Below are 27,034 nucleotides of genomic sequence, written 5' to 3'. Positions count from 1 at the left end.
AATCCAAAGAAATAAACGATGCTCATGATTTCAAAATAATGCTAATAATAACAAATTGATACACACATGGAGAGTAAGTATGGGCCTCCACAACAAAGTGGTTGTCCCTTCATACTTTTTGTCCTCTCCATATTTTCTAGTTGCCGTGAAAAAAGCAGAAGAAGACATAAAACTAAATATACAATAAAGAATATTCTACTATATATAGCTTTTATGCAGATGCATGTATATGAATCTCTTGCAAACTCATAATACAGGTTCTGTCTGGACTCTGACTGAAAGTTGATTCACAGCAGCTGCAATTTCATCCACTGTGTTCAGTTCACACCCTTCCTCTACCTATTTCAATCAAACATATATATTAGTAAAATGATTAACAGTCTCTTAAGTACAATTAAATTGCTAGTTTTTTCTTTCTGGTTTAGTTTTTATCTTCAGTTGCTGGTTTTGTATACCTATTGGTAGGGTTGGTTGGTTTGTGGATCCTATCAGACAGTTTTGGCTTCCACTTGTAACTTTGTCTAGTATTATGGAGTGCACTACTTGTGTTGGTAATGTTTTATTAATATCAATTGGAAGTTTTATAAAAAATAAATACAGCAAACAAAAGCTTTAATTATATTTTATGGATATAATTAAAGTCTCAAGTTGGTTAAAGATGAAACTCACAAATGATTTTTATAGAGCATCACCCTTCACTTTACAAGTCAGGTTTGTAAGAATGAATTAGATCAAACTCTAATTTTATTATGGTATCACGAGCTGGTCGATTCGAGCCACCCACCATTTATATATGTGCGTCAAGCCCAAAAAGTGTTGGGCGCAAGGGGTGGGATTGGTTAAAGATAGTTCTCTCAAAGGGTTTATATAGAGTGACATCTCTCACCTTATAAATCGACTTGTTTAGAGATGAATTAGACAAACTCTAATTCTATCAGAATCGTCTTAAACTTGTGAGAGTGAAGATCCTTTTAGCCATAACTTAATCATAAAAAAGTATGAGGTCTGTATTGTAGGTCGTCTTTCATCTCCTTAAAGAAGACTATAATGTTAAATCATCTAATAAATAAGAAGAATAATATATTATTAGACGCATTAAATAATATAACAATAATATTAACATATATATTTATGCAAAATTTATATCAACTAAAAAAAATCGATATTAATTGGTTGAACATCATCAATAGAATACGAATCCTCATATTCAGGGTTGTGTGTGAGGTTCGAGTAATTATTATCTTAAATATATAAAAAAAATAGAAAAAAAGGCAAGTTAATTTACCTTGACACTAACCGAGACAAGAACCAAATAATTGAGAGTAGAAACATTTAGGTGGAGAATATTGAGGCCAATGTTTTGAATCCCAGCAACCATCTTCATAACCTGTCCATGTTGTTTCTTCAACAGTATCTTTATATTGGCATGGCTATCAACCAGAGTCACTTCAATGTCTGCCATGGCACGTGACTGATTAGGGTTAGCAGGGTAGCACGTGCTGGTCTGAGGTGCACATGTGGAGTATTGAGGGAACATGAAGAAATCAGCAAAGGGTGATGATGATGATGATGATGATGATGATGATGAGCTATTATTGAATACATTTTCATGTGCTTTTGCTTTCTTTTGTCCTTTCATGGATTGGATAATGTGCTCTAGCTCCTTTAAGAAGTTGATTGCTCCTCCTACAATTGATGCTTGATCACCCTGTGATTTTGATACCATTTCTAAAGAGTTTTAGTATCAACAATTTGGATGCAAAAACGGCCGCAACAAAACAGTATCGAAACCGTAAAACTTCATATAAGCAAAACATAAAACAATTTTAAGTGTAAATACAAAATTACAAAACTGACCCTTTTTGCATAAGAACGAGGCATCAAGGATCTGAGCACAGCAAGATATTCGTTCATCTGTTTCCTTCTATTACGCTCGACTGCAATATGAGTCATCCTCTGGCTCTCGATTTCCTCCTCGTTTTTCGCAATCGCAGTGCGACGTCGTTTGCGCCTGCGACTAATTGGTGCAGTGGCGGCACCTTCGACGACGAAACTAGAAGGAAGAACGGAAGTTTCGGGGGAAGAACTCGAATCCCGTTGGTTTTTACCATTTTGCACCAAGGAAGGAGAAGAAGAATCAAAATTCCGATTGATATTATGATGTAAATTCTTCTCGATGATTCCATAAAGATCTTGTTCTTCTTCTTCTACTGTTGCTGTTGTTTGAAAACTGTAGTTGGTGCTCCAAGATTCTTCAACTAATGAATATAGGTAATCTTTGCAAGCGTAGGTGAATGTTTTTTGTGGAAAAACCACAGCTTCTAAGGTCATTATTTGACCTTTTAGCTCACAAAAGAAGAGAATGAAAAGATAAACTTTTGAAAGAGAGAGAGAGAGAGGCTAATTAATGATTAGTAGCTAAATAACATGAGTTTTGGTTAATGATTAGATGCTAGAAACTGTATATTTTGGGAAAGAAAGAAAGAAAACTGTATTTTCCTAAAAAGAGAAAGCAAAGTAACCGTTTTATACTCAATCATGAATAAATATCTCAAAGGGGTTATTTCCCCATATTTATATTAGTAGTAATTGCATTGACAATTTGCATATATTTGTACTCGTTTGTAAAGGCAATCAAAAAGTTATGTTATGGATTAACGGTTGGTGTTGATTAATTGGTGGTTAAGTATTACTCAAGTTACTATCAACCATAAATTACTCGAGGATGAATAAACTTTTAGTCATAATCAAATTACTTTAATTCTAGAGTTGATTTAATGGTAAAGACTTGAATTCAAGAGAGTGTGTTTTTCTCGAGGTTTTTCTATATTAATTTATTTATAATTATTGTCTTGTCACCACAAGAGGAAATGCATATATTCACATGGGTCTCGTTTACCGGCTCATATTCATTATTATATAATATGATAACATAGACATAAGTATGCTTGAACATGAGTTTGTGAGAGACATGAGCAATGTGACTAAAGAAAGAGATAAAAAGCGTAGAGAAATTCGAGGTGGGCATGACAAGATGAGTGTGTGTTAAAAAGAGGGACATTGGTAAGATTTTGTGGTAGAGTAATTAGTCTTTGTTTGAGTTTGGGAGCAGAAAAAGGAAGGACTTTTATAATATTTTTTTAAAATTATAAAGAAATTTGTAACATTCTTTTTTGAAGAAAAGATTTTTTTAAATGATAAAAATAATGTTTATTATTAATATATTTTTTATTTTTGAAATAATATAACAAAAATTATATTTGAATAATTTATCTATGTATTCTGAAATCCTCCCCCAATATAAATTTAGACTTCCCTTAAATTAGAAGATTTTTAATGTTATGAATAAAAACAAATCCTCCAAAACCCTCTTAATCATAATCCTTCTATTCTTTTCATTCACTCTTTCTTATTTTTCAAAGCATCCATCTTCCCTCCCCTCCAAACTCCCAAACAAAACCTAAGAAAAATTATTGTTGAGTATTTATTTTATTTTTATGTTCCAGCTCCTTTTAAAATATCTATGCACTTCGACTAACGTTGTAGCGGTAAATTCATGACCATCAAGCTATGGATAAACTAGACGTAATAAAACCAGAGTCGCCACCGCGCTTTTATTGTTTATAAGGGAAAAGGAAAAAATACGAACAAAACCCAAAAGATAAGAAGTTTTCAAATCAAAACTAATAAAATGGCAGAGATTACAAGTAAGGGGGTTGGTTACACAGAGGAAAGGTGTTAGTGTCCTAGGTACTCCTAGGGAGCCCTTTTTTGTGTGTATATGTATTTTTGTACAAATGATGTTTGTAAATAAAACAAACTGTGGGGATGAGAAAAGAATTCATTAATTATAATTTTGTGTTTGACAAGACCTTCGGACTTGTGCCTACGTACCAACATAAAAATGAGGGATCAAAACCTCGTAGTTTGTGGTATCAATTTCAAAGTGAGTGCATTGCTTTTAACAAAAATTTAAGTTTAACAAAGGAACCAAAGGCCTAAAATGGTTTGGATGAGTGTTAGTTCTTTTTAGCTTTTTGAAATTTTAAGTCAAGTATAGTTAAGTTCATTTACAAGTTTGATTAAGAAAAAGTTTGAAAATGCAATGGCATAAGGCCAAAGTTTTTAATTTGCAATATGATCAAAGTTTAGAAAAAAACAAACACAAGCAAAGAAGATTTTTAAAAGAGGGAGAGATTTTTGAAATTAAAGAAGTGGCGAGGAGATGAAGAGACTAATCTTAAGCATAAATTTAAAAGTTAAGAGTTGAAAGGATCTGACCAATGGGTTGCAATCCAATAGACAAGAATGTCATATAGAAACCCAAAATTCCCTTAGACTTTAGAATCAAGCAACAATCAATATACAAATAGCAAGTTGAAGAGCAAGACATCAAATAAAGATATCCACATCTAAGCTTAGTAACCTCATGATCTTCTTCAAGATTTCCCATGTATCAGATGACTTCAAAGATGACATTAGGCACAAGTTCAAAATAACAGCTTCACAATGATCATGTTGCAGATGAACTCAAATAGATCTTCCATTTCTGTATCAGCTGAAAGTTCACTTCACAAGCATTTGGTTTCATGAAAGCTGGCATTGGCCAAGTCCTTTGCATAGGGAGTATTGCCTAAATTCTAAGTCCAATAGTCTCGGATCAAACCAACAGTCTACACAAAATGTTTTTTTAGGGTTTTTGTTCTTATCATGTACATTAAGGTCAAAAGACCACACAAACAAACAAGTATATACAAACACAAAATAACATAAAATATGGTCCAAGTGGACAAAGGGAAAATGACATAAAAGTAAATAACTTGAATGATATGAATAATGGCAAATGGATAAAGCTTAAAAATTAAAGTGCATAAAAGTAAATGACTTGAAATTAAATGTTAGTTGTTAGTTGATTAGAAGTTAGTATTGCTTTTGCTTTGTTTTTGTTTAAGTCATTCTTTGGAGAGCACTCAACCCACTTATCACAAGCATGAATCCTTGAACCAAGACATCTTCCAAAGGAAGGAAAAAAGGCCAAGTTTCCACACAATACCATGAAAGAGGGGAGACTTACAATCTCACTAACTAGAATGCTATGCCTTTTGTGTCAAAATTTAGCGCTATGTTAAGCAATCGTAATTGGACTTATGTAGAAATCACAACTATTTGAGGTCGGGCAATAGAATTTTGGTGTTAATGCATGTTAGAGATATAATATAATGGACTATACTCATGAAACATACCACACAAAAAAAGAATATGCAAAGTGGGGGACCTAATCTCATCCATACTATGTTGATTTTGCAATCAACTAGCCTTAGGATTGTTAGACTATGGCACGGATCTAGAAGGGGGGGGGGGTTGAATAGATCCCAATTAAAATTTGAGTCGGCGCTACCAATTAAAAAAATTGGTTTTGAAAGTTTGTTTTAAGTGCGGAAGCGGCCGAGGAAAATATAGTCTAAAACGAACTGTTATTGGAAAACCAGATATGCGTCAAGCCTATGGATTAGTGATAATGTAGAATACGAATCACTACACTAGTCACACTATCAATGATTTGTTTCACTTGCTAGGATTCCTAGTTCCAATGATTCAAAGAGAAAACCAAACTAGATACACAACTAAGATAATTTTGGTTTAGGCAAATTATCAAACACTTGGTGTGCAAAAACACTCCAAGTGATATTTATGTTGAGTAAGTGATTCCAATTAGTCTAGTACAATGTTTTATTGTACTTTGGATTCAGAAACGGAGTTTTAACTTCTTACTCAATTAATATCAAGGTTTGATAAAAGTGCTTATACAAAAATCACTTATTTTTAAGCTAAACACAAATATGCTGAAAAATAGAGAAGACAAAGATTTGATGAGGCAGTTCCCCCGTCGTCCTCGCTTCGGGGTACGTCTGCCCTCAATTCTAAAACTAGAATTGAGATTGCTTTAATAGATATCACCTGTTGAGTTTAACCGTTTATACAAGGATTGCAAAGCAAATATACAACAGAACTCTCAAGACGTTGAATGTTGCTTCCACTCCTTGTTCCATGATTCAAGGTGAATCAAGTCCTTCGATTGTTGTTGATAGACCTCCGATTCCAACCCCTTTGTTAAATAACCCTCAGTTCTTCAAACCCTCAGCCCGGCTGATCTCAACTACAACAAATTGAACCCGAAATCTTCCCTTTAATATCACTGAATCCGCTACTAGATTGATGAAGACTTCCTCTTCTCAATCACCTTCGCTCAGCTGAAAAATTGATGAAGAATTCGTCCAAAAACCCCCAAAATCAAACCAGTCTTGGAGGACAAAACCCTAAAGGTTTTATTCAAGAAAAAACCTATCGCAAGCTTCAACCCGAACCGGATTCCCCAATCTCGGCTTCGAACGTTATCACATTTAACCAATCACAAAGCACTTCAAAAATGGTTGTGTGTAGTTGATGTGTTGTGAGATGTTGAAGATGAAGATGAAGAATCTTGGACACCTATTTCACTTTTTCTTGTTCTTTGAACACTTGAATCAAATTATCAAAATGTTAGTTGAAACAAGTAACTAAACTTCTATTTATAGTAACAAACCAACCAACCCATTTAACAGCTTTTCAAACAGAGTGGGAAATACGTAAAAACTGAATTTGCGCACGAACGGTCGACCATAGCAGGTCTATGCGTCGACTCATAGCCTGCAGTTTTGGACAATCTGAAAAGCACAACAGTGTGCGTCGACCATAGGTCAGCGTGCGCTGACCCGTGGTTCATGCGCTGACCCCTGCGGTCGACTCAAGCCTTTTATGCGCTGACCCGTGGGAAATGCACTATGTTATGCGCCGACCCTGTGGTCGACTCAAACCCTACAAATCTGCAAAAATTCATATTTTTGTGGTTTTCATGTATTTTGTCATGACCACATTTTATCCACATATGTTGTATGAAATATAACAGTTTGGATGAGCGTAGAAAAGGATATGATAGGTGATATGTTGCATTTGTTTTGTAGAGGTGGATTCGACAATGCCGATTCATCCATGGTGGTCATTTGTCATCATCGAAACCTATGATCGTATGTTGTATGACAATTTGCCCTTACATACTCCCCCTTTTTTATGATGACAACCTGTGTGAAACCAAAGAGAAACAACATGCAATATTTACACACACTCCCCCTTTCTTTTGTAGTCTAAGGCTGGCTGCAAAACAAACTGTTAGTTGTTGTGAATATCTTGGCTTGGCTTTGGTTTGGTACATGCTCTTCTCCCCCTTTGACAACATCAAAAAGAGAAAGAGAACTATTATTCAACATAAGATGATATTCAATAGGAGATAACGAATCATATAATAATACCACACCAAATATTACTACTGAACAAATTGAAAATGAGATAACATTAAACTAGATTAACAAACAAGCATAACAGATAATAAGTTCAGTCAAACAACAAAAGTACAGATGCACATGCAGTTCTATGCCCTAATGGCCTCGTCCTCGATGGTAACCAATATCCGGGTTTCTGTCAGGATCTGCCAAAGAAGTCATTTGGTCAGCAACACTACTTAGATACTTGAGACCCACATCGACGGACCGCTCCTATCGTTCAAATGTTCCGGTGAATGTTGCATACCATTCATTCATGCTGGTAGAGAGGTTATCGAGCCTGTCATTTTATGCTTGAAGCTGGCTGCATATATGAGCATAGCGCTCATCCTGAGTTTGTATGAATGATTGTTGAGCCAGCTGCATATTGTCGCAACCTGAAAAATCATAGTGTGCGAAAAAACAACCGGCGAAAGAAAAGAATGACAGAAGAGTCGCCACCGTGCGTTATTTATCCCAAAGGAGGGAAAGGAAACGCTCGAAGTAAACCTGAAGAGAGAAAAGGAAAAGACAAGGTCTCGCAACCAAATCTTGGGTTCGGGAGTCGATTATGCGAAGGGAAGGTATTAGCACCCCTACGCATCCGTAGTACTCTACGGGATCCACTCTTGTTGTTCTTGTCTAAAGGGTGTGTGATTATCTAATGTACTATTTACTAAAAGAAAGGGTCAAAGAAAATGACTCGCACGGATGTCGCATCCACTGCATACGTATCTCATCTGAATATGAGAATCAGAGTCTTCGTAGCTCGGGTACCTATGGGTGAAGGATAAGTGCGCTCGCTAAGACATCGCGTCTTATGCCTACGTATCTCATCGGGAATGAGAATCAGAGCAAAACGTAGTTCAAACTAACTACGGGAACAAAAGTCTCGATTGCAACTAGGGCAAGAGAAAGGGAAGGTCTCGATCGCAACGAGGGCGAGAGAAAGGATCGCAACGAGGGCGAAAGCAAACAAGGATTAGTTGTTAGTTGTTAGTCAAACTCGGCAAGACATCGCATCTTGTGCCTACGTATCTCATCTGAACATGAGAATCAGAGTTGCCGTAGTTTGGCTACATAGGGATTGCCATCTGAACATGGGCTTACAAAGGAGGACACCAGTTGTGTCAAAGGAGAGTGGGCAATGTGTTCACGTCCTAGCAGTAGGTGTCGCAGCTCGCTGAATCGAGTCTTAGGCAGTTACCTCTTTGCAATAGAACGGACTACATGTCACAAGATCGGAGACGCTCGGAAAGGTCTAGAAGTGGGGAAGCTCTGCCCTAGAGTTGTCATGTAATATGTACTTAGGTGTTCAGGATTTACAAATGGGAATATCTACCTAATGTTATCATACAAAAGAATATGGGAATCCTACCTATGTTATCATACAAAAGAATATGGGAATCCTACCTATGTTATCATACAAAAGGATATGGGAATCTTACCTATGTTATCATACAAAAGGATATGGGAATCCTACCTACGTTATCATACAAAGGGTTCTATCTAAGGGGTGCTACCTAATCGGAACAAGAGTTGACGAGTGGAGCAAGGAGAAGTGTTAGGGATAAGGGTAGATGGCGATGCATGAAGCAATCGACTTACAAGGTTGATGGCGATGCATAAAGCAATCGACTTACAAAAGGGTGGATGAATACGTGCTGGTTCTGTTAGGTTTTGAAAAATGATTACTCGACGTTGGATCGAGGTTTTGATCTTGCTTTGAAATGGTTATCGAATGTTCATTTTAATTCTTGTATTTACAGATGAATAAAGAATGAAAGAATAAATATTATACATTTCATGGGAGAGGGATACATTTGTTATGAATGGGGGTTGTCAAAAAAATCATGAAATAATTAAATCGGGCCCAAACAACAAAATGATGCGAAATATGAGTGTAAGTGCAAGAGAACTGGCTCATTGTAAGAAAGCCCAAGAGTAAGCTATGTGAGGTTGATGGCGATGCTTAAAAAGCAATCGACTTACAAGGGTGTGGAAAAATGGGCTCGATATTAAATCGAGAAAAATATGATTTTTATAGTTTAAAAAATGGTTTTGAATGAATGATGAAATTTAAAAGACAACAAATCTATGTTATGATAATGAAACTATGAAAATAATAAAGCATAAACATAATAAAAAAATGTTAAAAGAAATAAAATACTAAAAGAAAATAAAATGCTAAAAGAAAAATAAAATACTAAAAAAAATGCTACAGATGAGTATTGAACCCACCCAACTTAAGACTATGATACTACCCTTCTCCACCAGACCACTCATGGTTATTTATTATTTGGATGCTACTTTGGATAAATAAACTAAAATAGATTAAAAATCAGAATTAAAATAACAAAATAAAAAAAAACTAATAATAAGGAATCTGTTGGACTACCAAAAGGGAGAAAACAAGGAAAGATACCCTAGCCGCCTGGCTGTTGGGTTCTTCAAAGGGAATATAAATTGAAAAAGAGGAAAAAAATTATTAACTAAACTTAGGAATTTTAAATGAAAACTTTAATGGTTTCAAGAAGACTTATTCTATTTAAAATAAATCAAAAAAAGAAAAAATGGGATATCGTAACAGAATCGTTCTCTCTTCATCTCACTTTTCTCAAAACTAAACCTCTCAACCTCGTCATCCTCTCTCCCGAAAACCCAAACTCCACAAATCTCTCCATCGATCTCGCGCATCATCACTTACCCATCGCTCAACCTCGCTCACCTCTCACAACCTCGTCATTCTTAACCCTCATCACCCTCGATGAATCTCTCTCAAAATCTCGAACTCAATCAAATAATAAAGCAATGACTGAACAAAAACTAACCTTCGGTGGTGACAACGGCAACGATGAAGCTCACAGGTTTGTCTTTGATTTGGTGATTAGGGTTTGTGGTATCTTTTCCGCTGTTCCCTTTTTCTCAAAAAATTTCCGTCCTCGTACTGATTCACCATTTTCCTATTTATGCTCTCAGCTTAGGGTTTCGAATTGGTGCCTTTGTGTTCAAAAGCGTATCTCTGTAAAATCCTCTTTGATGTTCTTAGTTTGGATGGGCTTGTTTAATGCTAAAACCGAAAACGGTATTCTGAACTCACTCTTTCTTCTTCATTTTTGTCTCTATTCGAAATTGGGATGTTTTCTGGAATTTAACTGCCTTGCTGAGTGTTTACGTGTTTTTTACTGCAGTGAATTTCTATTGCCACTATGAGATTTGTGTTGCAATAGCCATTGCTTCTTCGGTGTTACCGGTTCGTCTGAATTTCGATAAGCAATGCCTCTTTGTTCAAAAATCTGAGAAAACATGTCGCACAAAGTGTCTAAATTGGTTGTTGTGGCTCACTTGTGATCTTGATACTGTTACAAATTAGGTCTGCTACCTGATGTTGCTTACTGGTTTTTGCAGGTTTGATTCTAGCTGCTACAGCCTTCATGAGCATTTCTCCTCATTGTGAGTTCAAAAGCCAAACGCATGTGTATTTTTATGCCCAACTGGTTAATGTGGATGTCAAGTGGTCGAGGTCTGAAAGACAACCTACTCATTTCTACTCATCCATTCATTCCCCTTAAATTACACAGTTTTGAATCTTTTCAATGCCACCAATGTCTTCAACTGCTGTGGTTAAAGCCGGATTAAATGCCTTGAGAAATACTATTGGAGAGAAGAACTTCCCTAAAGAAGTGATTTACCACACCATCAAACAAACGAAGCCTTTGACAGTCCCTGGTTTTGATGGCATGCCAGCTTTCTTCTACCAAAATAACTGGGAAGCTAGTGCTTTGATCTGTACCGAAATCAGTTTCAAAAAGCAATGAAGATCCCTAAATAGTACTATTGAGGAATCACAAAAAACCAGTGGGATTTGAGATCCAGATGCAGTGGTTGAAATTGTCATGGTTAGGATCAACTGAACTCAAATGTGTTAGTTAGTTAGGTCAGTTAGCCTGACTGTTAGTTGATTAGGTTGTTAGGTCAAGTCAGTTAGGAAATTGGAGAAATTATGTTATGATGAACTAAACTTAACACCCTATTAATTAGTTAGGTTAATAGTTAGTTATGATATGTTTTGGTTTGTTAGAATAGTTGATGGATTATGCAGACTTCTGACAGGAATATGAACAACCCTTGAATGTTATTGCTTTGTGTTTGGAAATCTAGAAAGGTTGCAGATTTGTGCTGATGTTTTCTTATGGAAGAACAAGAAGATATCTGCTGGTGCACTCGGTGTAGCAACTGCTATTTGGGTGTTTTTTGAGTTGCTTGAGTATCACTTTCTTACAGTTCGATTTTGGTTCTTGCACTGTTGTTCTTGTGGTCCAATGCTCATACATTTATTCACAAGACTCCACCTCACATCCCATTAGTTCATCTTCCTGAGGAACCATTTCTGCAGTTTGCATCTGCATTGAGAATTGAAATTAACCGAGGATTTTCTGCCTTAAGGTTCAATTGGAAAAAACAACATTGGCGAGAAGTAAGAACAGCATCAACCAACACAAGAATTCAATGTTGGATCTCCTTGTTGCATTTTGTTGTTGTTATTTTTCTTTGGCAGGGTGTTGGTTTTCTATCAAAGAAGATTGAAAGGCTCCATGATGTACTATAGTTTTCTTTGGAGTTGACTAGGAATTGTAAATTGTGGGTTTTATGTATTTTTTGATTGGAAACCTTGTGTATGGATGCAATCAGGCTAAATGAAAATTTGAATGGTGTGATTGAATATTATTGTTGAAATGGTTTATGTAATAGGATCCCACATGTAATGGTTTACAATGACATGAAATAGATTGAAATGGATTAACAAATGGTTTGAAGTTGGTTTCCAAATTGTTTTGTCTTATGACTTGAATGTTTGACTTTTGAAAAATAACTTGACTGATAATGTACATGACACAAGGCCATGGAATGAGACCATAAGGTTAGGGTTTTGACATAGTATCCATGAACCAATAGCATGACTAGCAAGTGGCTTGAAACACAAGAAGCTTGGTTGTTCAGATGACCCAGACCATAGATGTATCCACAATCACATGAACAACACCATGACTTTGGACCAAGACCAATCCTCATATAAGACCAAAGTAAGGTTAGGCCAAGCATGCTAAATAAAATATAAAATAAAAAATTCAGGACCAAAATCGGGGTATGACACATATCTCGCATCATATCTAAGAGTTCAGAAGAATTGTCTTGCTACGGAGGAGACGGTTGAGATTCTTCAGCACCATATTGATACGGCTGATAGAATTGCGTTGTCTTGACCAGCCCATATGTTGCCATTTACCCCAGCCACCACGGTTGGGGGCATCTTCTTCAGCCGAATGGGTATTCTGAACCCAAGCAGTGTTTGTGTAGTCGTGTGTGTCTGCTTGTGGAGGACTATCATGCTGCTCAAATGCTTGTCCTGCTCCTTCTTCTTCGTTTTCCTCTTGGTCTTCTTCTTCACTTTCATCATATTCTTCAACAGTCGTAGGAATATACCCTCTGCGAACAAATTTGTATATTCTCCGCTCATCACACCAAAAATATCCCATCATAGACAAAGTTTTGGGGCTGAATTCTTTATCTGAAGAAATAGAGGTATACGGAAAGGACGGATAATCAACGTCGGCTGCAGTAAGAACCTCTTGAATAAAAGATCCATAGGCAAGAGCCGTTCCTCGTCCGGAGTCTCGTAAATTGAACATCCTACTAGCAATGTAGTAGGGCCAGTTTATTTTGCGCTGATTCTTCAGGATATATATGAGATGAACCTCAACCTATTTAACTCGGGAAAGGCCACCCTTCTTAGGCCTCAGGATGCGTGACACAATCCACTGGAGAATGCGCTCACCTGTTTTCAGCTTACCGGCAGTGACAGTTTGTGGGAACGCATCACTGTTCACAATGTGGTCTGGGTAGGGTCGTTTCAGCATAGCGTTCAAAGCGCTCTTAAACTCATATCCTTCTATTGTGTGAGAATCAGTCACCTCAGCAAGAGGATTTTCATCAGCAACCAATGTCATATCAAAATATTTATTCCAAACATTAGACTTAAACGATACCTTTCTTGTGCCGATCCTGGAGTGAAAATTTTGCCCACGAAATTTGTCATGAAGGCAAGTGTAGAACACACGGACCAGGTCTTCGCTATATTTGGCATTGCATTCCAGGAATTTAACAATACCGTGATACTGTAGCAGAGACATGATTTCTACGAGATGCATGCGTTCTGTTGTGAGTTTGTAGAAGGCATGTTGCCTCACAACTCCTCTTTTACCAATGTCTTTGTTGAAGGTGTCGACAAGAGCCGGTGGAACTAATGATACAGCGGTAATGGGTAAAGAGGTAGAGGATGATTCCCTTGATCTCTTACCGGTAGGTCTGCGGGATGAGGAAGCCATTGGTAATGATTTTGAAGCTTTTTGTGAGGGTAGAGAGTGAAGCTTGGTGAAGGTTTTTTTTTTTTTTGAGAATGATTTGCAAGAAGGAGGTTTACCCTTTTTATAGATGAAGATTTAGGGTTTTGGGAAGAGGAGAGGCCAAGAGACAATAAGCACTAGGTAGATGCAACTCACAATGTAGTGGGTTGAATGCACACTTAATGAGAATTTGAAATGTAAATGCATGGGAAGTTTGAACGTTTTCTGCAGAGAAAAACTGAGTTTTCGTGCGATGCGTCGACCATACCCTCTGCATGCGTCGGCGCATACTATTTGAATTTTGAAAAAGAGAAAATTTTTGAGGTGTGCATCGACCATTGCCCTGTTATGGTCGACTCATATAGGCAAATTTTGCAGTTTTTCACTGTTATGCACATATGCTCACATGTTTAATGCATAAATAGAATGCCACACAATATTAAACATCCAAACAGATATGGTATAAGAAACAAGTCATATATATATATATATATATATATATATATATATATATATATATATATATATATATATATATATATATATATATATATATATATATATATATATATATATATATATATATATATATATATATATATACAATATTATCATGTAATACAACTATTTAGCCATGAAGTTTGGGAGAGAGAGAAGGGTAAAGGAACAATATCACCTCGATGCCGGAATAACTTGATGAACAATATAATTGTGCTTGCAACAACATTAACTTGTTAGAAGTACAAGATTATAGTGTTAAATGAAATAAGATAAAGCAAGCAATTTATAACGCCCGTTCAGAAATGTCGAGAATACCAAGTTCTCAGCGAATATGAAAGAAAGGCTCAGTAGCTAGCGGCTTTGTGAAAATGTCCGCTAGTTGATTTTCAGTATTAACATGTTCGAATACAACATCACCTTTCTCTACATGATCCCGAAGAAAGTGGTGTCGAATTTCGATATGTTTGGTGCGAGAATGCAACACAGGATTTTTGGAAAGATTAATGGCACTTGTATTGTCACAGAAAATGGGAATACGTTCGAGTTTGAGATTAAAATCCAATAATTGTTGCTTAACCCATAGGATTTGAGCACAACAACTACCGGCGGCAACGTATTCCGCTTCGGCGGTTGACAAAGCAACTGAAACTTGTTTCTTGCTATGCCAACTGACCAAGGAATTTGAAAATAAGTGACAAGTGCCACTAGTGCTTTTCCTATCCGATTTGCAACCGGCAAAATCGGAATCGGAGAAACCTACCAATGAGCAATCATTACCTTTGGAATACCATAGTCCATACTTCGGAGTACCGGATAGGTATCGAAGTATTCGTTTGACAGCTTTTAGATGGGATTCCTTGGGACATGATTGATATCTTGCGCACATACACACGCTAAACATAATGTCGGGACGAGAAGCAGTAAGATAGAGAAGTGATCCAATCATACCTTTATACCATTTTACCTCTACGTCCTTACCGTTTTCATCTTTATTCAAGTTTGTACATGTTGGCATGGGGGTGTCAATGGCCTTGGCTTTTGCCATGTCAAATCTCTTGATAAGGTTCAAACAGTACTTTGTTTGACTCACGAATGTTCCTTCTTTGAGTTGTTTAATTTGCAAACCGAGAAAGTACGTGAGCTCCCCCATCATACTCATCTCGAATTCACCCTGCATAAGATCCGAAAACTCTCTCACGAGATTCATGTTAGTAGACCCAAATATAATATCGTCAACATAAATTTGTACTAATATCAAGTGCTTTCCTTGACGTTTAATGAAGAGAGTTGTGTCAACCTTTCCTCTTGAGTAACCTTGATCAAGTAAAAATTTACTTAGTCGCTCATACCAAGCTCTAGGAGCTTGTTTGAGACCATATAAAGCCCTTTTTAGTTTGTAAACATGATCGAGATACTCATGAGATTCAAAACCCGGAGGTTGTGCGACGTAGACCTCTTCATTTATGTAACCGTTAAGGAACGCACTCTTAACATCCATTTGGAATAGTTTAAAGTCTTTCGCACAAGCGAAGGCAAGGAGAAGGCGTATAGCCTCGAGTCGGGCAACCGGCGCATAAGTTTCCTCATAGTCGATGCCTTCCTCTTGGTTATACCCTTGCGCGACTAAACGCGCCTTGTTACGGGTTTTACCCCGTTTTCGTCCAACTTGTTCCTAAACACCCATCGGGTGCCGATTACTCGATGATCTCGCGGAGGAGGGACAAGGTCCCAAACCTCATTTCTAGTGAACTGCTTTAGTTCCTTCTGCATTGACAAAAACCAGTGTTCATCGAGTAGGGCTTCTTTAGGGTTTTTAGGTTCCATTTGTGAAACGAAAGCGAAGTGATAACAGAAATTACTTAGCTTCGATCGAGTTGTAACACCCTTTGAGATATCTCCGAGAATGTTGTCAATTGGATGGTCTTTGGGGGACTTCCAAGCTTGAGGGAGATCATCGTTTGAAGGCGGATGAGCTACCTCGGTTTCCTCATGGTGTACATCTTTATCCTCCTCAACTTTGACTTTGTCGGGTTGATCAATCCCCGACTCGCCACCCTTGAGTATGGCTTCCGTAGATGTACCTGCACCATGAACAACACTACCCTTTCCGACGTTTCTCAGATAGGATTCGTCAAAAGTGACATGTACAGACTCTTCCACAACAAGTAATCGTTTATTATATATTCTATATGCTTTACTCTATTGAGAGTATCCGAGGAAGATACCTTCGTCGGCCTTGGAATCGAATTTGCCCAAGTTTTCCTTTCCATTATTTAATACAAAACATTTGCAACCGAAAACATGTAAGTGAGAAACATTTGGCTTTCTCCCTTTTAAAAGCTCATACGGTGTTTTATTTAGAATGGGGCGAATGAGCACCCTATTCAAAACATAACACGCCGTACTAATGGCGTCGGCCCAAAAATATTTCGGTAAACCACTTTCGTTAATCATTGTTCTTCCCAATTCTTCCAAAATTCGATTTTTACGCTCCACAACCCCATTTTGTTGAGGAGTACGTGGAGCAGAGAAGTTATGATCGATACCATGGTTACCGCAATATTCTTCAAATGAGTGGTTTTCGAACTCACCCCCATGGTCGCTTCTAATTGAAACAATGTTTGTATTTAATTTATTTTGGGAAAGCTTAGCAAATCTTTCAAAGGCGGCGAACGTATCGCTCTTGCTTACTAAAAAGATAGTCCAACAAAATCTAGAAAAATTGTCCACTATTACGAAACCGTAATAATTTCCTCCTAGACTTTTAATCCTAGACGGCCCAAATAAGTCCATATGAAGAAGTTCGAGAGGTCTCGTTGTTGAAACGATATTTTTGGATTTAAATGAGATCCTCGTTTGCTTCCCTTTTTGACAAGCATCACAAAGGTGATCCTTGGTAAACTTTATTTTGGGGAGACCCAGGACTAGATCTTTTGAGACTACTTTGTTTAGTAAGTCAAAGTTAACATGTGCTAAACGCCTATGTCATAACCATGAATCTTCACTCATTGTTACAAGGCATTTGTCACTTGTTAACGATACGTCGTTCAAGTCTAACATATAGACATTATTCACTCGCAGGCCATTAAACATACTCTTCTTATCATCATTATGTACAATTTTGCAACAATCTTTTGAAAAAGATACATTGTATCCTTTGTCACATAATTGACTGATGCTAAGTAGATTGTGTTTAAGACCTTCGACAAGCAATACATCAGAAATAATAGTGGAAGAAGGGTTACCTACACTACCTTTACCTAGTATTTCTCCACGGTTGTTGTCACCATAGGTTACATATCCTTTCTTCTTAGCCACGAAGTCAATGAAGAGTGATATGTCTCCTGACATGTGCCTTGAGCATCCACTGTCGAGAACCCATCTTCTCTCGGTGGTCTCGAGGCATTGTACCTATGGAAATGTAATTAACACGAGAAGGTACCCAATGGCTTATTGGGTCCTGAATGGTGAGTAACGAAATGGTTGCATTTGGGCAGCCATTGATAAATGCCTTTAGGAACTAAGAATCTCCTAAACTTGCGTTTAGCAATGGAGTGGCCTTTCTTGCAACAATAAAAACAAGAGAAATTAACATTTTGATTGACTTTGCTATCTTCATCCGTTATAACATATTTATATTTTTGATATGGATTAACCATACTTTTTCGAAAGTTTGATTTATCGATTGCAAAGGTAATCTTGGGCTCAAGAGCCTTGTCAAGTTTGGCCTTTAGGTTTCTTACTTCACCTTGCCAAATATAACAAGTATCACACCCAAAGTTTATTATCCTATTTCTAAGGTCCTCACAACCTGCTTTTGTGCTTTCTACTATAGAAGCTTTGAGTGCCTCAAGTTTCCTTTTGGATTCTCGAATTTTTTGTTCCAAATGGGTAAAAATTTGGTTATTTGAGGCAAGCCTTTTAAAGGACTCTTTAGCTTCACAGTGTAAAGTATCAAATGCAGCTTGTAATTCATGATGAGACATACTAGAGGATTTTTCATATTTAGCATGTCGTACCTATTTCTTTTTGTTCTTTTGATGAGCAGAGAGGCATAGGTTTGCAGCTTCATCTTCATCACTAGAACTTTCATCATCGGAGGAGTCGTTTTCGCTTTCCCAAGCTATGTATGCTCTCCTTGGCTTTGATGATTTCTTGTGTGATTTGTATGATTCCTTTTCCTTTGTCTTCTTGTTCATCGGATAGTCCGGTTTGTAATGACCGGGCTTCCCATAAGTGTAGCACGACCCTCTAGTCTTTTTGCCTTTTGAGTCATCATCTTTAGAGTACCTTGATTGTTTCCGGAAGTTTACCAAGTTCTTCTCGGAATGTTGGATGCCGTTCTTTCTCACGTAACGATTGTAACGTTTAACGAACAACCCCATATCTTCGCTCTTGTCCTCTTCTTCTTCGTCGCTCGAGGAATAATCACTTTGCTCTTTTGCTTGAGACTTCGAGGAGGAAGTCTTAAGAGCTATTGATTTCTTTTCACTCACCTTTGTTTTGTCCTTCTTTTCTTTCTTTTCGTGTTGTTCTAGGCTCAAGAGTACTTGTTCGTGCTCTTGTAGTTTGCCAAATAATGTTGTCAAGTCTAATACGGTGAGATCATTTGCTTCTTTGATGGCGGTCACTTTCGGCTGCCATTCCCTGTTAAGACATCTCAAGATCTTATTAGTAGCAACATCATTGGAAACTGGCCTACCTAATGAATGTAATCGATTGATGAGATGAGTAAATCTCTTTTGCATGTCAGCAATGGTTTCCCCTTTGTAGCACCTCAAATTTGCACCTATCATTGTACATACCATCTCATATTAGGTCATAGCATATCATGATACATTGCATAGCATTGCATTGTCCCCAGTTGCCTCAAGAGCAAGCAAGTCAGAAATTAGGTCAAGCTGATCAAGAGATCAGTCAACCAATCAAGCAAAGTGTGTTTCTCAAGGAATCAAAGCCCTAGGGTTTACCCAACAAGTTCACATGTCTTGGAGGTTCATTTGAAGTGTTCAAGTCAAGGGTTGGATGCTCAGAAGCCATCAGTTCATGCATAGACAGGCAGAAACCCTAGACAATCAACAATCAGTCAAAGCAATGGATGGTGGCCATTCTTGCAGAATGTGGGCACCATGATCAATAATCAAGAGTTCATATGTCTTGGGACATCATTTGAAGTCAAGTTCTCAAGGAATTAGGGTTTGGAATTCATTAGAAGAGGTTCAGTCATCCAAAACCCTAGAAAAGTCAAACTTGGTCAACTGTGGGTTTAATCAGTGTTTTGATGGATGGAATTGATTTGAAGAAGCTCATTCATGCTCATACAAGCCTCATTTATCATGTCAAACCTCATCATGGAAGAAAATCAAGTCAAACAGAAAATTTTCCAGAAATAGAAAGTGGACCTGTAATTTCAACTGCCAAAAATGGAAACTTCTTGATCCTCAACTTACATCATGATACAAGCTCCAAATGAATTTTTGCCCAACATGAAAGTTGAAGATCTTGTTCTCCCATTTTCAAAAAGTCCAAGAACTCTCAAATACCATGTGTGGTTGTCAAGATATGATCAATTCATTTTCATCAATTTGTGAACTTCAAAGAGGCATATCTCTCAAACCATAAGGCCAAATTTGGTGGGGTTTTTTCCTACGAACCACATTTTTCATCCTCTTTCCAAAAATATAAATTTCACCCTCCAAAACCTTGCCAATCAAAATGGAATTTTTTGACCTATTCCATTAAAAATCAAAGTTTGACCAAACTTTGACTTTTTGATTCTTTGATTTTTTCTCCATTTGGCCAATTGGGAAATGTTTCATATGTCATTTGTAACTTGTCTAGAGCCTAAACTCATGTTCATACTATCATCTTACCATCATTTTGGGCAAAGATACAAACTTGGCATTTTTTGCAAATTGGAATCAAAAGAGTAAAACAAGTACAGCATTCAAAAGTAGACCACAAACAGCAATTGGCAAGGTCTGTGTACAGCCTGTTGGCAAGCCCAAATCGTGGCAAACATACACCCTCCATGTTCACTTACACAAAGTTAGCAAAATTGCAATTGGTCATTTTTGAGCTAAGCAAGATTAGCATGCCTTAAACCAAAGCTAAACAGATGATATAAAGTCTTTTTTCTGCCATTTGCAACCCTAGAATGATAGCAGCCACGACAGAAATTCCTCATCTCTTCCTTCTTGCATTTTTGCTCAAGCACCATTTTCCACCCAAAACCATCAAAGCACACAAGTATCCTTTGGTTATTTCTTCACCTAGACAACATACTAAGCTCAGTTTCTTCATCAAATCACTGCTGTAACCTCTTCATCGTGCCCTGTTTTCAAAGCATTCTCCCATGGCAGCTTGGAGCTAGGGTCAAACCAAGCAAGGTTGAGCATAATTTCTTCAAGAGTACACCACTTGGGACCAATCATCCAAACAAGCACTGTTTCTTCCATTGCTTCAAAAACAAGTAAAATCTCGACTCCCTCTTTTCTCAAAACCATGCGATGATTAGGGTAGATTCTTGTATGCTGAACATGTTGCAACGTATATCATGCTAAAAGGTTGGATATACTGAGAGAAAACTGAATTTCATTTTCTGAGTTCATGATAACTTTTGTTCGATTTGCCTAGATGGAGTTGTTTTAATGAAATGTGGTGCTGTATTTTTGTTGTTTAATGTTGGCTGATGCTATTGGCATACTTGATTTTGGCTTCTGAGCACTTTGGATTTTTGAGTTCATGAACATGAAATGGGCACTGTTGTATTTAAACCCTAGAATCCTGCCTATGAAATCCCCATGATTATGCTTGGTTTGTTGTTGAGTGATGTTGCATAAGGATGTTGTTGTATGGCCATGCTTGATTTTTGATGATTCTGTTTATGGTTGTTTATTCATGATTAATGGCTGAACATGAAAATGATAAAACATTGCTGTATCCCTTAAACTCTAGCTTGTTTCCAGTTTGTTTTCCCAGAATCATGCCTGCTGTTGTTATTTGTATCTGCATAATCATATTGTTACTGTTATGCTGTTGGCCATGCTATAGTTTGATGTTGAGTTTCGATGAAAATGTTCATGCCTGCTGTTTCTTAAAGCCAGTAAACCTGCCCAGAATATCTCCTTGAACTGTGTCTGTTTTTCTGTTTAATGCCATTTGAGGATGATGTTTAGTTGCCAGGCTGATTGGGCCTCTTGGTTGGAATTGATTTTCTCATGATGTTGGTCATATGAACATGAACTGCTGTACCAATGCCATGTTATTGTTTGATTTTGCTTGAAGCTGATTTTATGATGATGAACTTGATGCATATGCCCTGCTGTTCGAAACTCTATGAACATGTCCAGGAATTCCCATGGTTAGGCTTGTTCTGTTGTTAGCTGATGATGATGATGTTTGTTGTTTCATAGTCGAGCTCATTTAAGTGATCATGGCATGCTTGTTTGTTTGGTTGATATTTGAATATTGTTGATGAGCTTGGTTGTTTGAACATTGCTGTTGTTAAACCCTAGGGTTTTTAGAAACCCAGAATTGTGAAGCTGGATTGGCCGTGTACTGTTCCATTGAGGAACTACCAATCACAACATTTCATTTGGTCTGCATGAAACGCAGAGTTTTGTTAAATGAGGCGCCTAATTACCACTTTGCCACTGCGTTGACCATGTTTGACTCGTTTGCCATGTTAATTGTTCATGTTGCTTCCAATTAATCAATCATCTTCAATAATTCATTTCTTTCTCAATTTTCATCCAAAAATCATGAGATTTTTTCCATAATGTTCATGTTTGAGTCTAGTATTTAATGATAATTTTTAATTAATTTTTCATTGGCTGGATTTTAAATGATAATTGATTTCCTAACATGTATGCCAAATTGATACATTGTGCCATTCCTTTTGTGAAATACTCATGTTGTATCCAATGCCTTTGAAACTTTTTGTGGTGAAACTAGACTCATTGACCTTCATTTCCATATAAAGTTTGTGCATTTATCATGTGTGGATTGAGAGTTATGATTTTCTGAAGTTATGTGTCACATTTGATGTCATACCATGATCATGCATTTTCTCTAATTTTGTTCACATGCTTACTTGCATCCAATTGACCCCATTTTTTGCATGAATCATCTATCATATGTCTAATTCATGTATGAATTTTCTTGGAATTTATTGTGCAATTTTCCATTTGATTGTGAATTTTATTCCCTGCCTAGTCCATGGTTGACTTTTTGTGCTACACATTGCCAAATCATTTGGGAAATTCTCATACCATATTGTATGACCATGAAATTTCATATGTGATAACTAGACATCTTGAGCTTTGCATTGGTGTTAATCTCATTCATTTCTCATCTGTTTTCAATTTGATATGAGTTTTTGAAGTTGACCCATGTTTGTTGACTTTCATTGTGCTTACTTGAAATTATGTCGACTTCATGATTTTCATTGACTGCCTTCCTCTCATCCAAATGCCATGAAATTTGATATGCTTGCCATGCTAGATGTTAGGATTGAATGTGATTTATTTGGTGATTTTTGAGATTGTTTGGGTTGACTTTTGAATGAAGTCTTGCTGTTGACTTTCTTGTGCTTTCATTTGCCTTACTTTGACTTCAAATGTTCATGAAATGATAATAATGCATGATTTGAACGTGGGCCCAATTGGGGTAGCTTCTTAAATGTTTGACCTTGACTTTGGTTGACTTTTCCTTGCTGTGTTGACTTTTTCTTTCATCCTTGACCCTAGGCTAGTCCTAGTGGTCTTTTGTGCTTACTATTGAGTTCCTGTTTCAGGTTAAGCACCATTGCCATTGAGATCATACAAATGTGATTGGATTTGTTTACATATGAACTAAACTTTGTTTTGTAGATGGTTTGACTCATGTGTTTGAGTCTTGCTTTTGCACAGTTGACCTTCTGTGGTTGACTGTTTATCCATTCCTTTTGGTTTTAACTGTTGAATTGCATACTGATTTGTTTGATTTTTCTCAGGTACCCTTTAGTTGCTTTTTGCTTGCTTTGCTATTTAGCAATTGCTTTTGAGGTATAATTACTTTCTCTTCATGTAGTCTGGAGACCCGGTCTGTTATTTGACCGGGCAAACTGTCTGAAGTCCTCCTTAAGAGGCAATGCCTGTGTGTGTTTAAGATTGTCCCTGTACCTATTAAAAGTCCTTCAAAAAGGCAATTGGTGGAAGGTAGGGATATGCAATCTATCCCCCACTACTCTTGTTGTGTCATCCCTCTGCTCACACTGCTGTGTGTTGATGCATTGGGATACAAACCCAAGATCTTGTACAAAGTGTACAGTGTCAGAGTCTTCGAGTATAGAAGGGTTCCCACTTTCTGGACCCATGCTCATTTGTCTATTAGCTCTCCCTGGCCAGGGATAAGAGCTGTGAGGTCTCATCCTCACTTCATCCTTTCATCTGCTTCACCTTAGCCCCTCAATGGCAAGGTTAAGAGCACACTTCACCCCATTCCAGAGGTTTGTTTGTTGAGGTTGATATGACCCCTCGACTAAAACCTAACCCTTGTGTGAGCCTCTTGTATGCATATAGAGTGTGCTTCTTGTGATTGTGATTGCCTGTTTGCTTTGCCTCTTAGGTTTAGCTTTAGACTTGCTCTTGTGCAAGATAGGTTTAGTTTAGACTAATCCGTGCTTGTTTTCGCCCTCGTTGCGATCCTTTCTCTCGCCCTCGTTGCGATCGAGCCTTTCCCTTTCTCTCGCCCTCGTTGCAATCGAGATCTTTTTCCCTGCCGGCCGAACTACGGCAACTCTGATTCTCATGTTCAGATGAGATACGTAGGCACGAGACGCGATGTCTTGCCGAGTTTGACTAACCACTAACACTAATTCTCTTCTCTCACCCCTGTTGTGATTGAGATATCCCCTTTCTCTTGCCCTAGTTGCAATCGAGACCCTTGCTTCTTGTGCAAGTCTTGTTTAAGATAGGTTGGCCCTTGTGCCATTTAGCTAGAAACCTTAACTTAGGGTTGACTTTGCATGACAACATCTAGGCTCGAGTCGTAGTCTCCCTAGAGTTGTGTCTCCCTCTGTTATCTGGTTAGGCTAGATCCTTTGTCCCTACGTAGGGGAACTACATCGCCCTGATCTTCACACCAGATGAAGTATGTAGGCAGGAGATTGAGCTGATCTCTCCGGGCGCCTTTTCTTTCTTTTTGTGTGTTGTCTGACCTTTGCTAGGCTCGAGTCCGCGACTCCTTAGCATTTGCTGTCTGTCTGTTTGTGTGTGTTTGACAGTTATAGGCTGAGTCCCCGACTCCCTATTAACTTGTTGTGTTGTTCTGGTTGGAGTCCGACATAAGTCCAGCGATTGGCAGTTGGTTTCCTGTGTGTGTTTGTTGGTTCGGATGCTGATATAAGTCCAGTGATTGGCATTCAGGCTCCACGTTTGCCTTTGTGTTGTCTGGTTTTGTTTGTGCGTGTCAGCCGAGCTACGAATGCTCTGATTCTTCTCTCGTCCGAGAAGATACGTATGCATAGGATGCGACATCCTAGCGAGCATGTTTCGTTTCCCCAGTCCGAACTACTTCGACTCTGATGTCTATGCCTGATAGACTAAGTAGGCCCAGGATGCGACATCCTGCCGAGTCAGTTTCAGTCAGTCTCTTTTGTCTCTTTCAGCCAGTGTGTGTGTGTTTGAGCAGTGTTTAGCAACCATATTCCTTCCTTTTGTGCGTGGATCCCGTAGAGTACTACGGATGCGTAGGGTGCCTAATACCTTCCCTTCGCATAACCGACTCCCGAACCCATCCTCTTTGGTCGCGAGACCATGTTCTTTCCTAGGTTTACTTCGAGCGTTTCCTTTCCCTCTTTTGGGATAAATAACGCACGGTGGCGGCTCTGTTGTTTCTTTCTTTTCCCGCCGGTTTTTCGCGTGATGCGACAGCTGGCGACTCTGCTGGGGAAATAGAGAAGTTGACCTATGCTGGTCCATCTTCCCTGAGCGAGTCTCTCCTAGCGCTCTCTAGGATTAGGGCTTTGGTTGCTGTTTGCTGTTGTATTTATTGCATTCATTTGTATATATGTACATTTACTGTTTGCATTTATTGTGTACATTAATGTTTGCATTCATTCGTTTTCATCTACTGTGCTGGCTGTGTTTCTCTGTGGGGTGGGAGTTACTTGAGGTAAAAGGCCCAATACCCAGGCTATGAGTGAAATCTAGGAAACCTAGGAATAGAGTGATTCATGGGAAGCGGGTGGTGTACGCCACTTAGCGGAACATTGATATCACGAGCAGTTCAGACCCTGGTGGGATATTATCGGTGCATACATCGGGTGTGCACAGGATGATATTCTGCGAAAGGTTATTTATCCTGCGTTTCTCTTGACCTTACCCTGGCCTAGACTACACCCGTGAGTGGGGAAGGGTTCATTTTAACAGGTACAGTTGGTGACTCCCGGTACTGATGGAGACTATGATTTCTGGACGTCGGAGGTTTGACCCTGGTTTTGATCAGAGGGTTCCGTTTATTTCGGATCCCTGGGCTGAATTTGAGGGTACTCGCTCAGATGGTGACTCAGTTCTCCAGACTTGGGTTCAGATGCCAGCTCCTCAGATGACTTTGGGGTTTCAGATGGTTCCTCAGATGCCAGTTCCTGCCAGCCTTGGCTCCACCATTTGCATCATAGCATGTTTATTTTCCAAAAAAATAATAATGCATGAAAAAACCGAAAAAGTTAACTCGCATACGCATATCCTTTATCGGGATCATCCATGATAAAATAGCATCCGCATCCGCATCATGCATATCATGCACATATCATCCTTGCATTGCAGACATGTTTGGGAGAGACTTCTCATTGTGGTTCCTGACTGAGACAGGATTGCTGATCGTCGTCCGCACCGCTACTCAACCAGATTGAATCAACAGAAGATTATGGATCAGGTTCAGACGGAGTTGGCTGAGATGAGGGCAAACATGGCCCAGTTTATGACGATGATGCAAGGAGTTGTTCAGGGGCAAGAGGAGCTGCGTGCCTTAGCCCAGAGACTGGAAGCCGTGATTCCACCAGTCCACCGTGCTTCACCAGTGGGTGTACCCGTTCATGAGAATGCTGCTGTCACTATTCTCATCGATGATTATGCCATGGGTGATGAATTGAGGAGGGTCAGAATCAGCGAACAGCTTCTTGCTGCAGAGACTGTTAATGTCAGAGCAACCCGCGCTCCGGTTCGCCATCCTGGTGCTTCAAGTTCTTCCAGTTCTAAGAAGCCATCCTCTGGGGCACCCAAAAGGGGAGAGATTGAAACAAATGTTGTGCACCGTCGGAGGAGTGCAAACAGAGGACAGTATCGTCAGGCTGCTGCTGTGACTATTCCAGCAACTCAACAGCAACAAAGAAGGCCAGCTCAGCAATATCAGCATCAACAACATCGTCCTCAGCAGCAGGCTTCCCAGCATCACAATGGTAATCAAGCCAATACAAGTAATGAGAGGAAGAAGATCATTTTTGATCCAATCCCCACGTCTTACGCCGAACTGTATCCCTCTCTGTTAGAGCGGAACTTGATTACTCCCAGAGACCCGCCGCCCATACCCGTCAACCCTCGGTGGTGGTATAGGCCTGAACAGCATTGTGTGTATCATTCGGGTGCTCCTGGTCATGACGTGGATAGTTGTTTCCAGCTGAAGAGGAAGGTTCTAGACCTTGTGAGGTCAGGTATTCTGATCTTGGAGGACTTAGGTCCCAATGCTAATCAAGTTTGAAGATAACAAGTCCTGGGCTGGCGCCGACTTTTC

The 27,034-nt window shown here is 38.5% G+C and overlaps 1 protein-coding gene across 1 annotated transcript; it reads right to left on the bottom strand.

Moving 5' to 3' along the window:
* LOC127118730 (transcription factor bHLH94) lies at positions 1-2,488 on the bottom strand. Its single transcript, XM_051048986.1, has 3 exons — positions 1,858-2,488; positions 1,286-1,708; positions 1-339 (listed from the first exon to the last, which is right to left on the bottom strand). The coding sequence occupies exons 1-3, from the start codon at positions 2,329-2,331 to the stop codon at positions 247-249; spliced, it is 990 nt and encodes a 329-aa protein (XP_050904943.1). The 5' UTR covers positions 2,332-2,488; the 3' UTR covers positions 1-246.
* Between the last annotated feature and the right edge of the window lie 24,546 nt (positions 2,489-27,034).

This window comes from Lathyrus oleraceus, chromosome 2, assembly GCF_024323335.1.
Source record: "Lathyrus oleraceus cultivar Zhongwan6 chromosome 2, CAAS_Psat_ZW6_1.0, whole genome shotgun sequence".
In the NCBI taxonomy this organism is placed as follows: Eukaryota; Viridiplantae; Streptophyta; class Magnoliopsida; order Fabales; family Fabaceae; genus Lathyrus; species Lathyrus oleraceus.
Note: the sequence above shows the minus strand (reverse complement) of the source record. Positions and strands in the feature narration are given on the sequence as shown.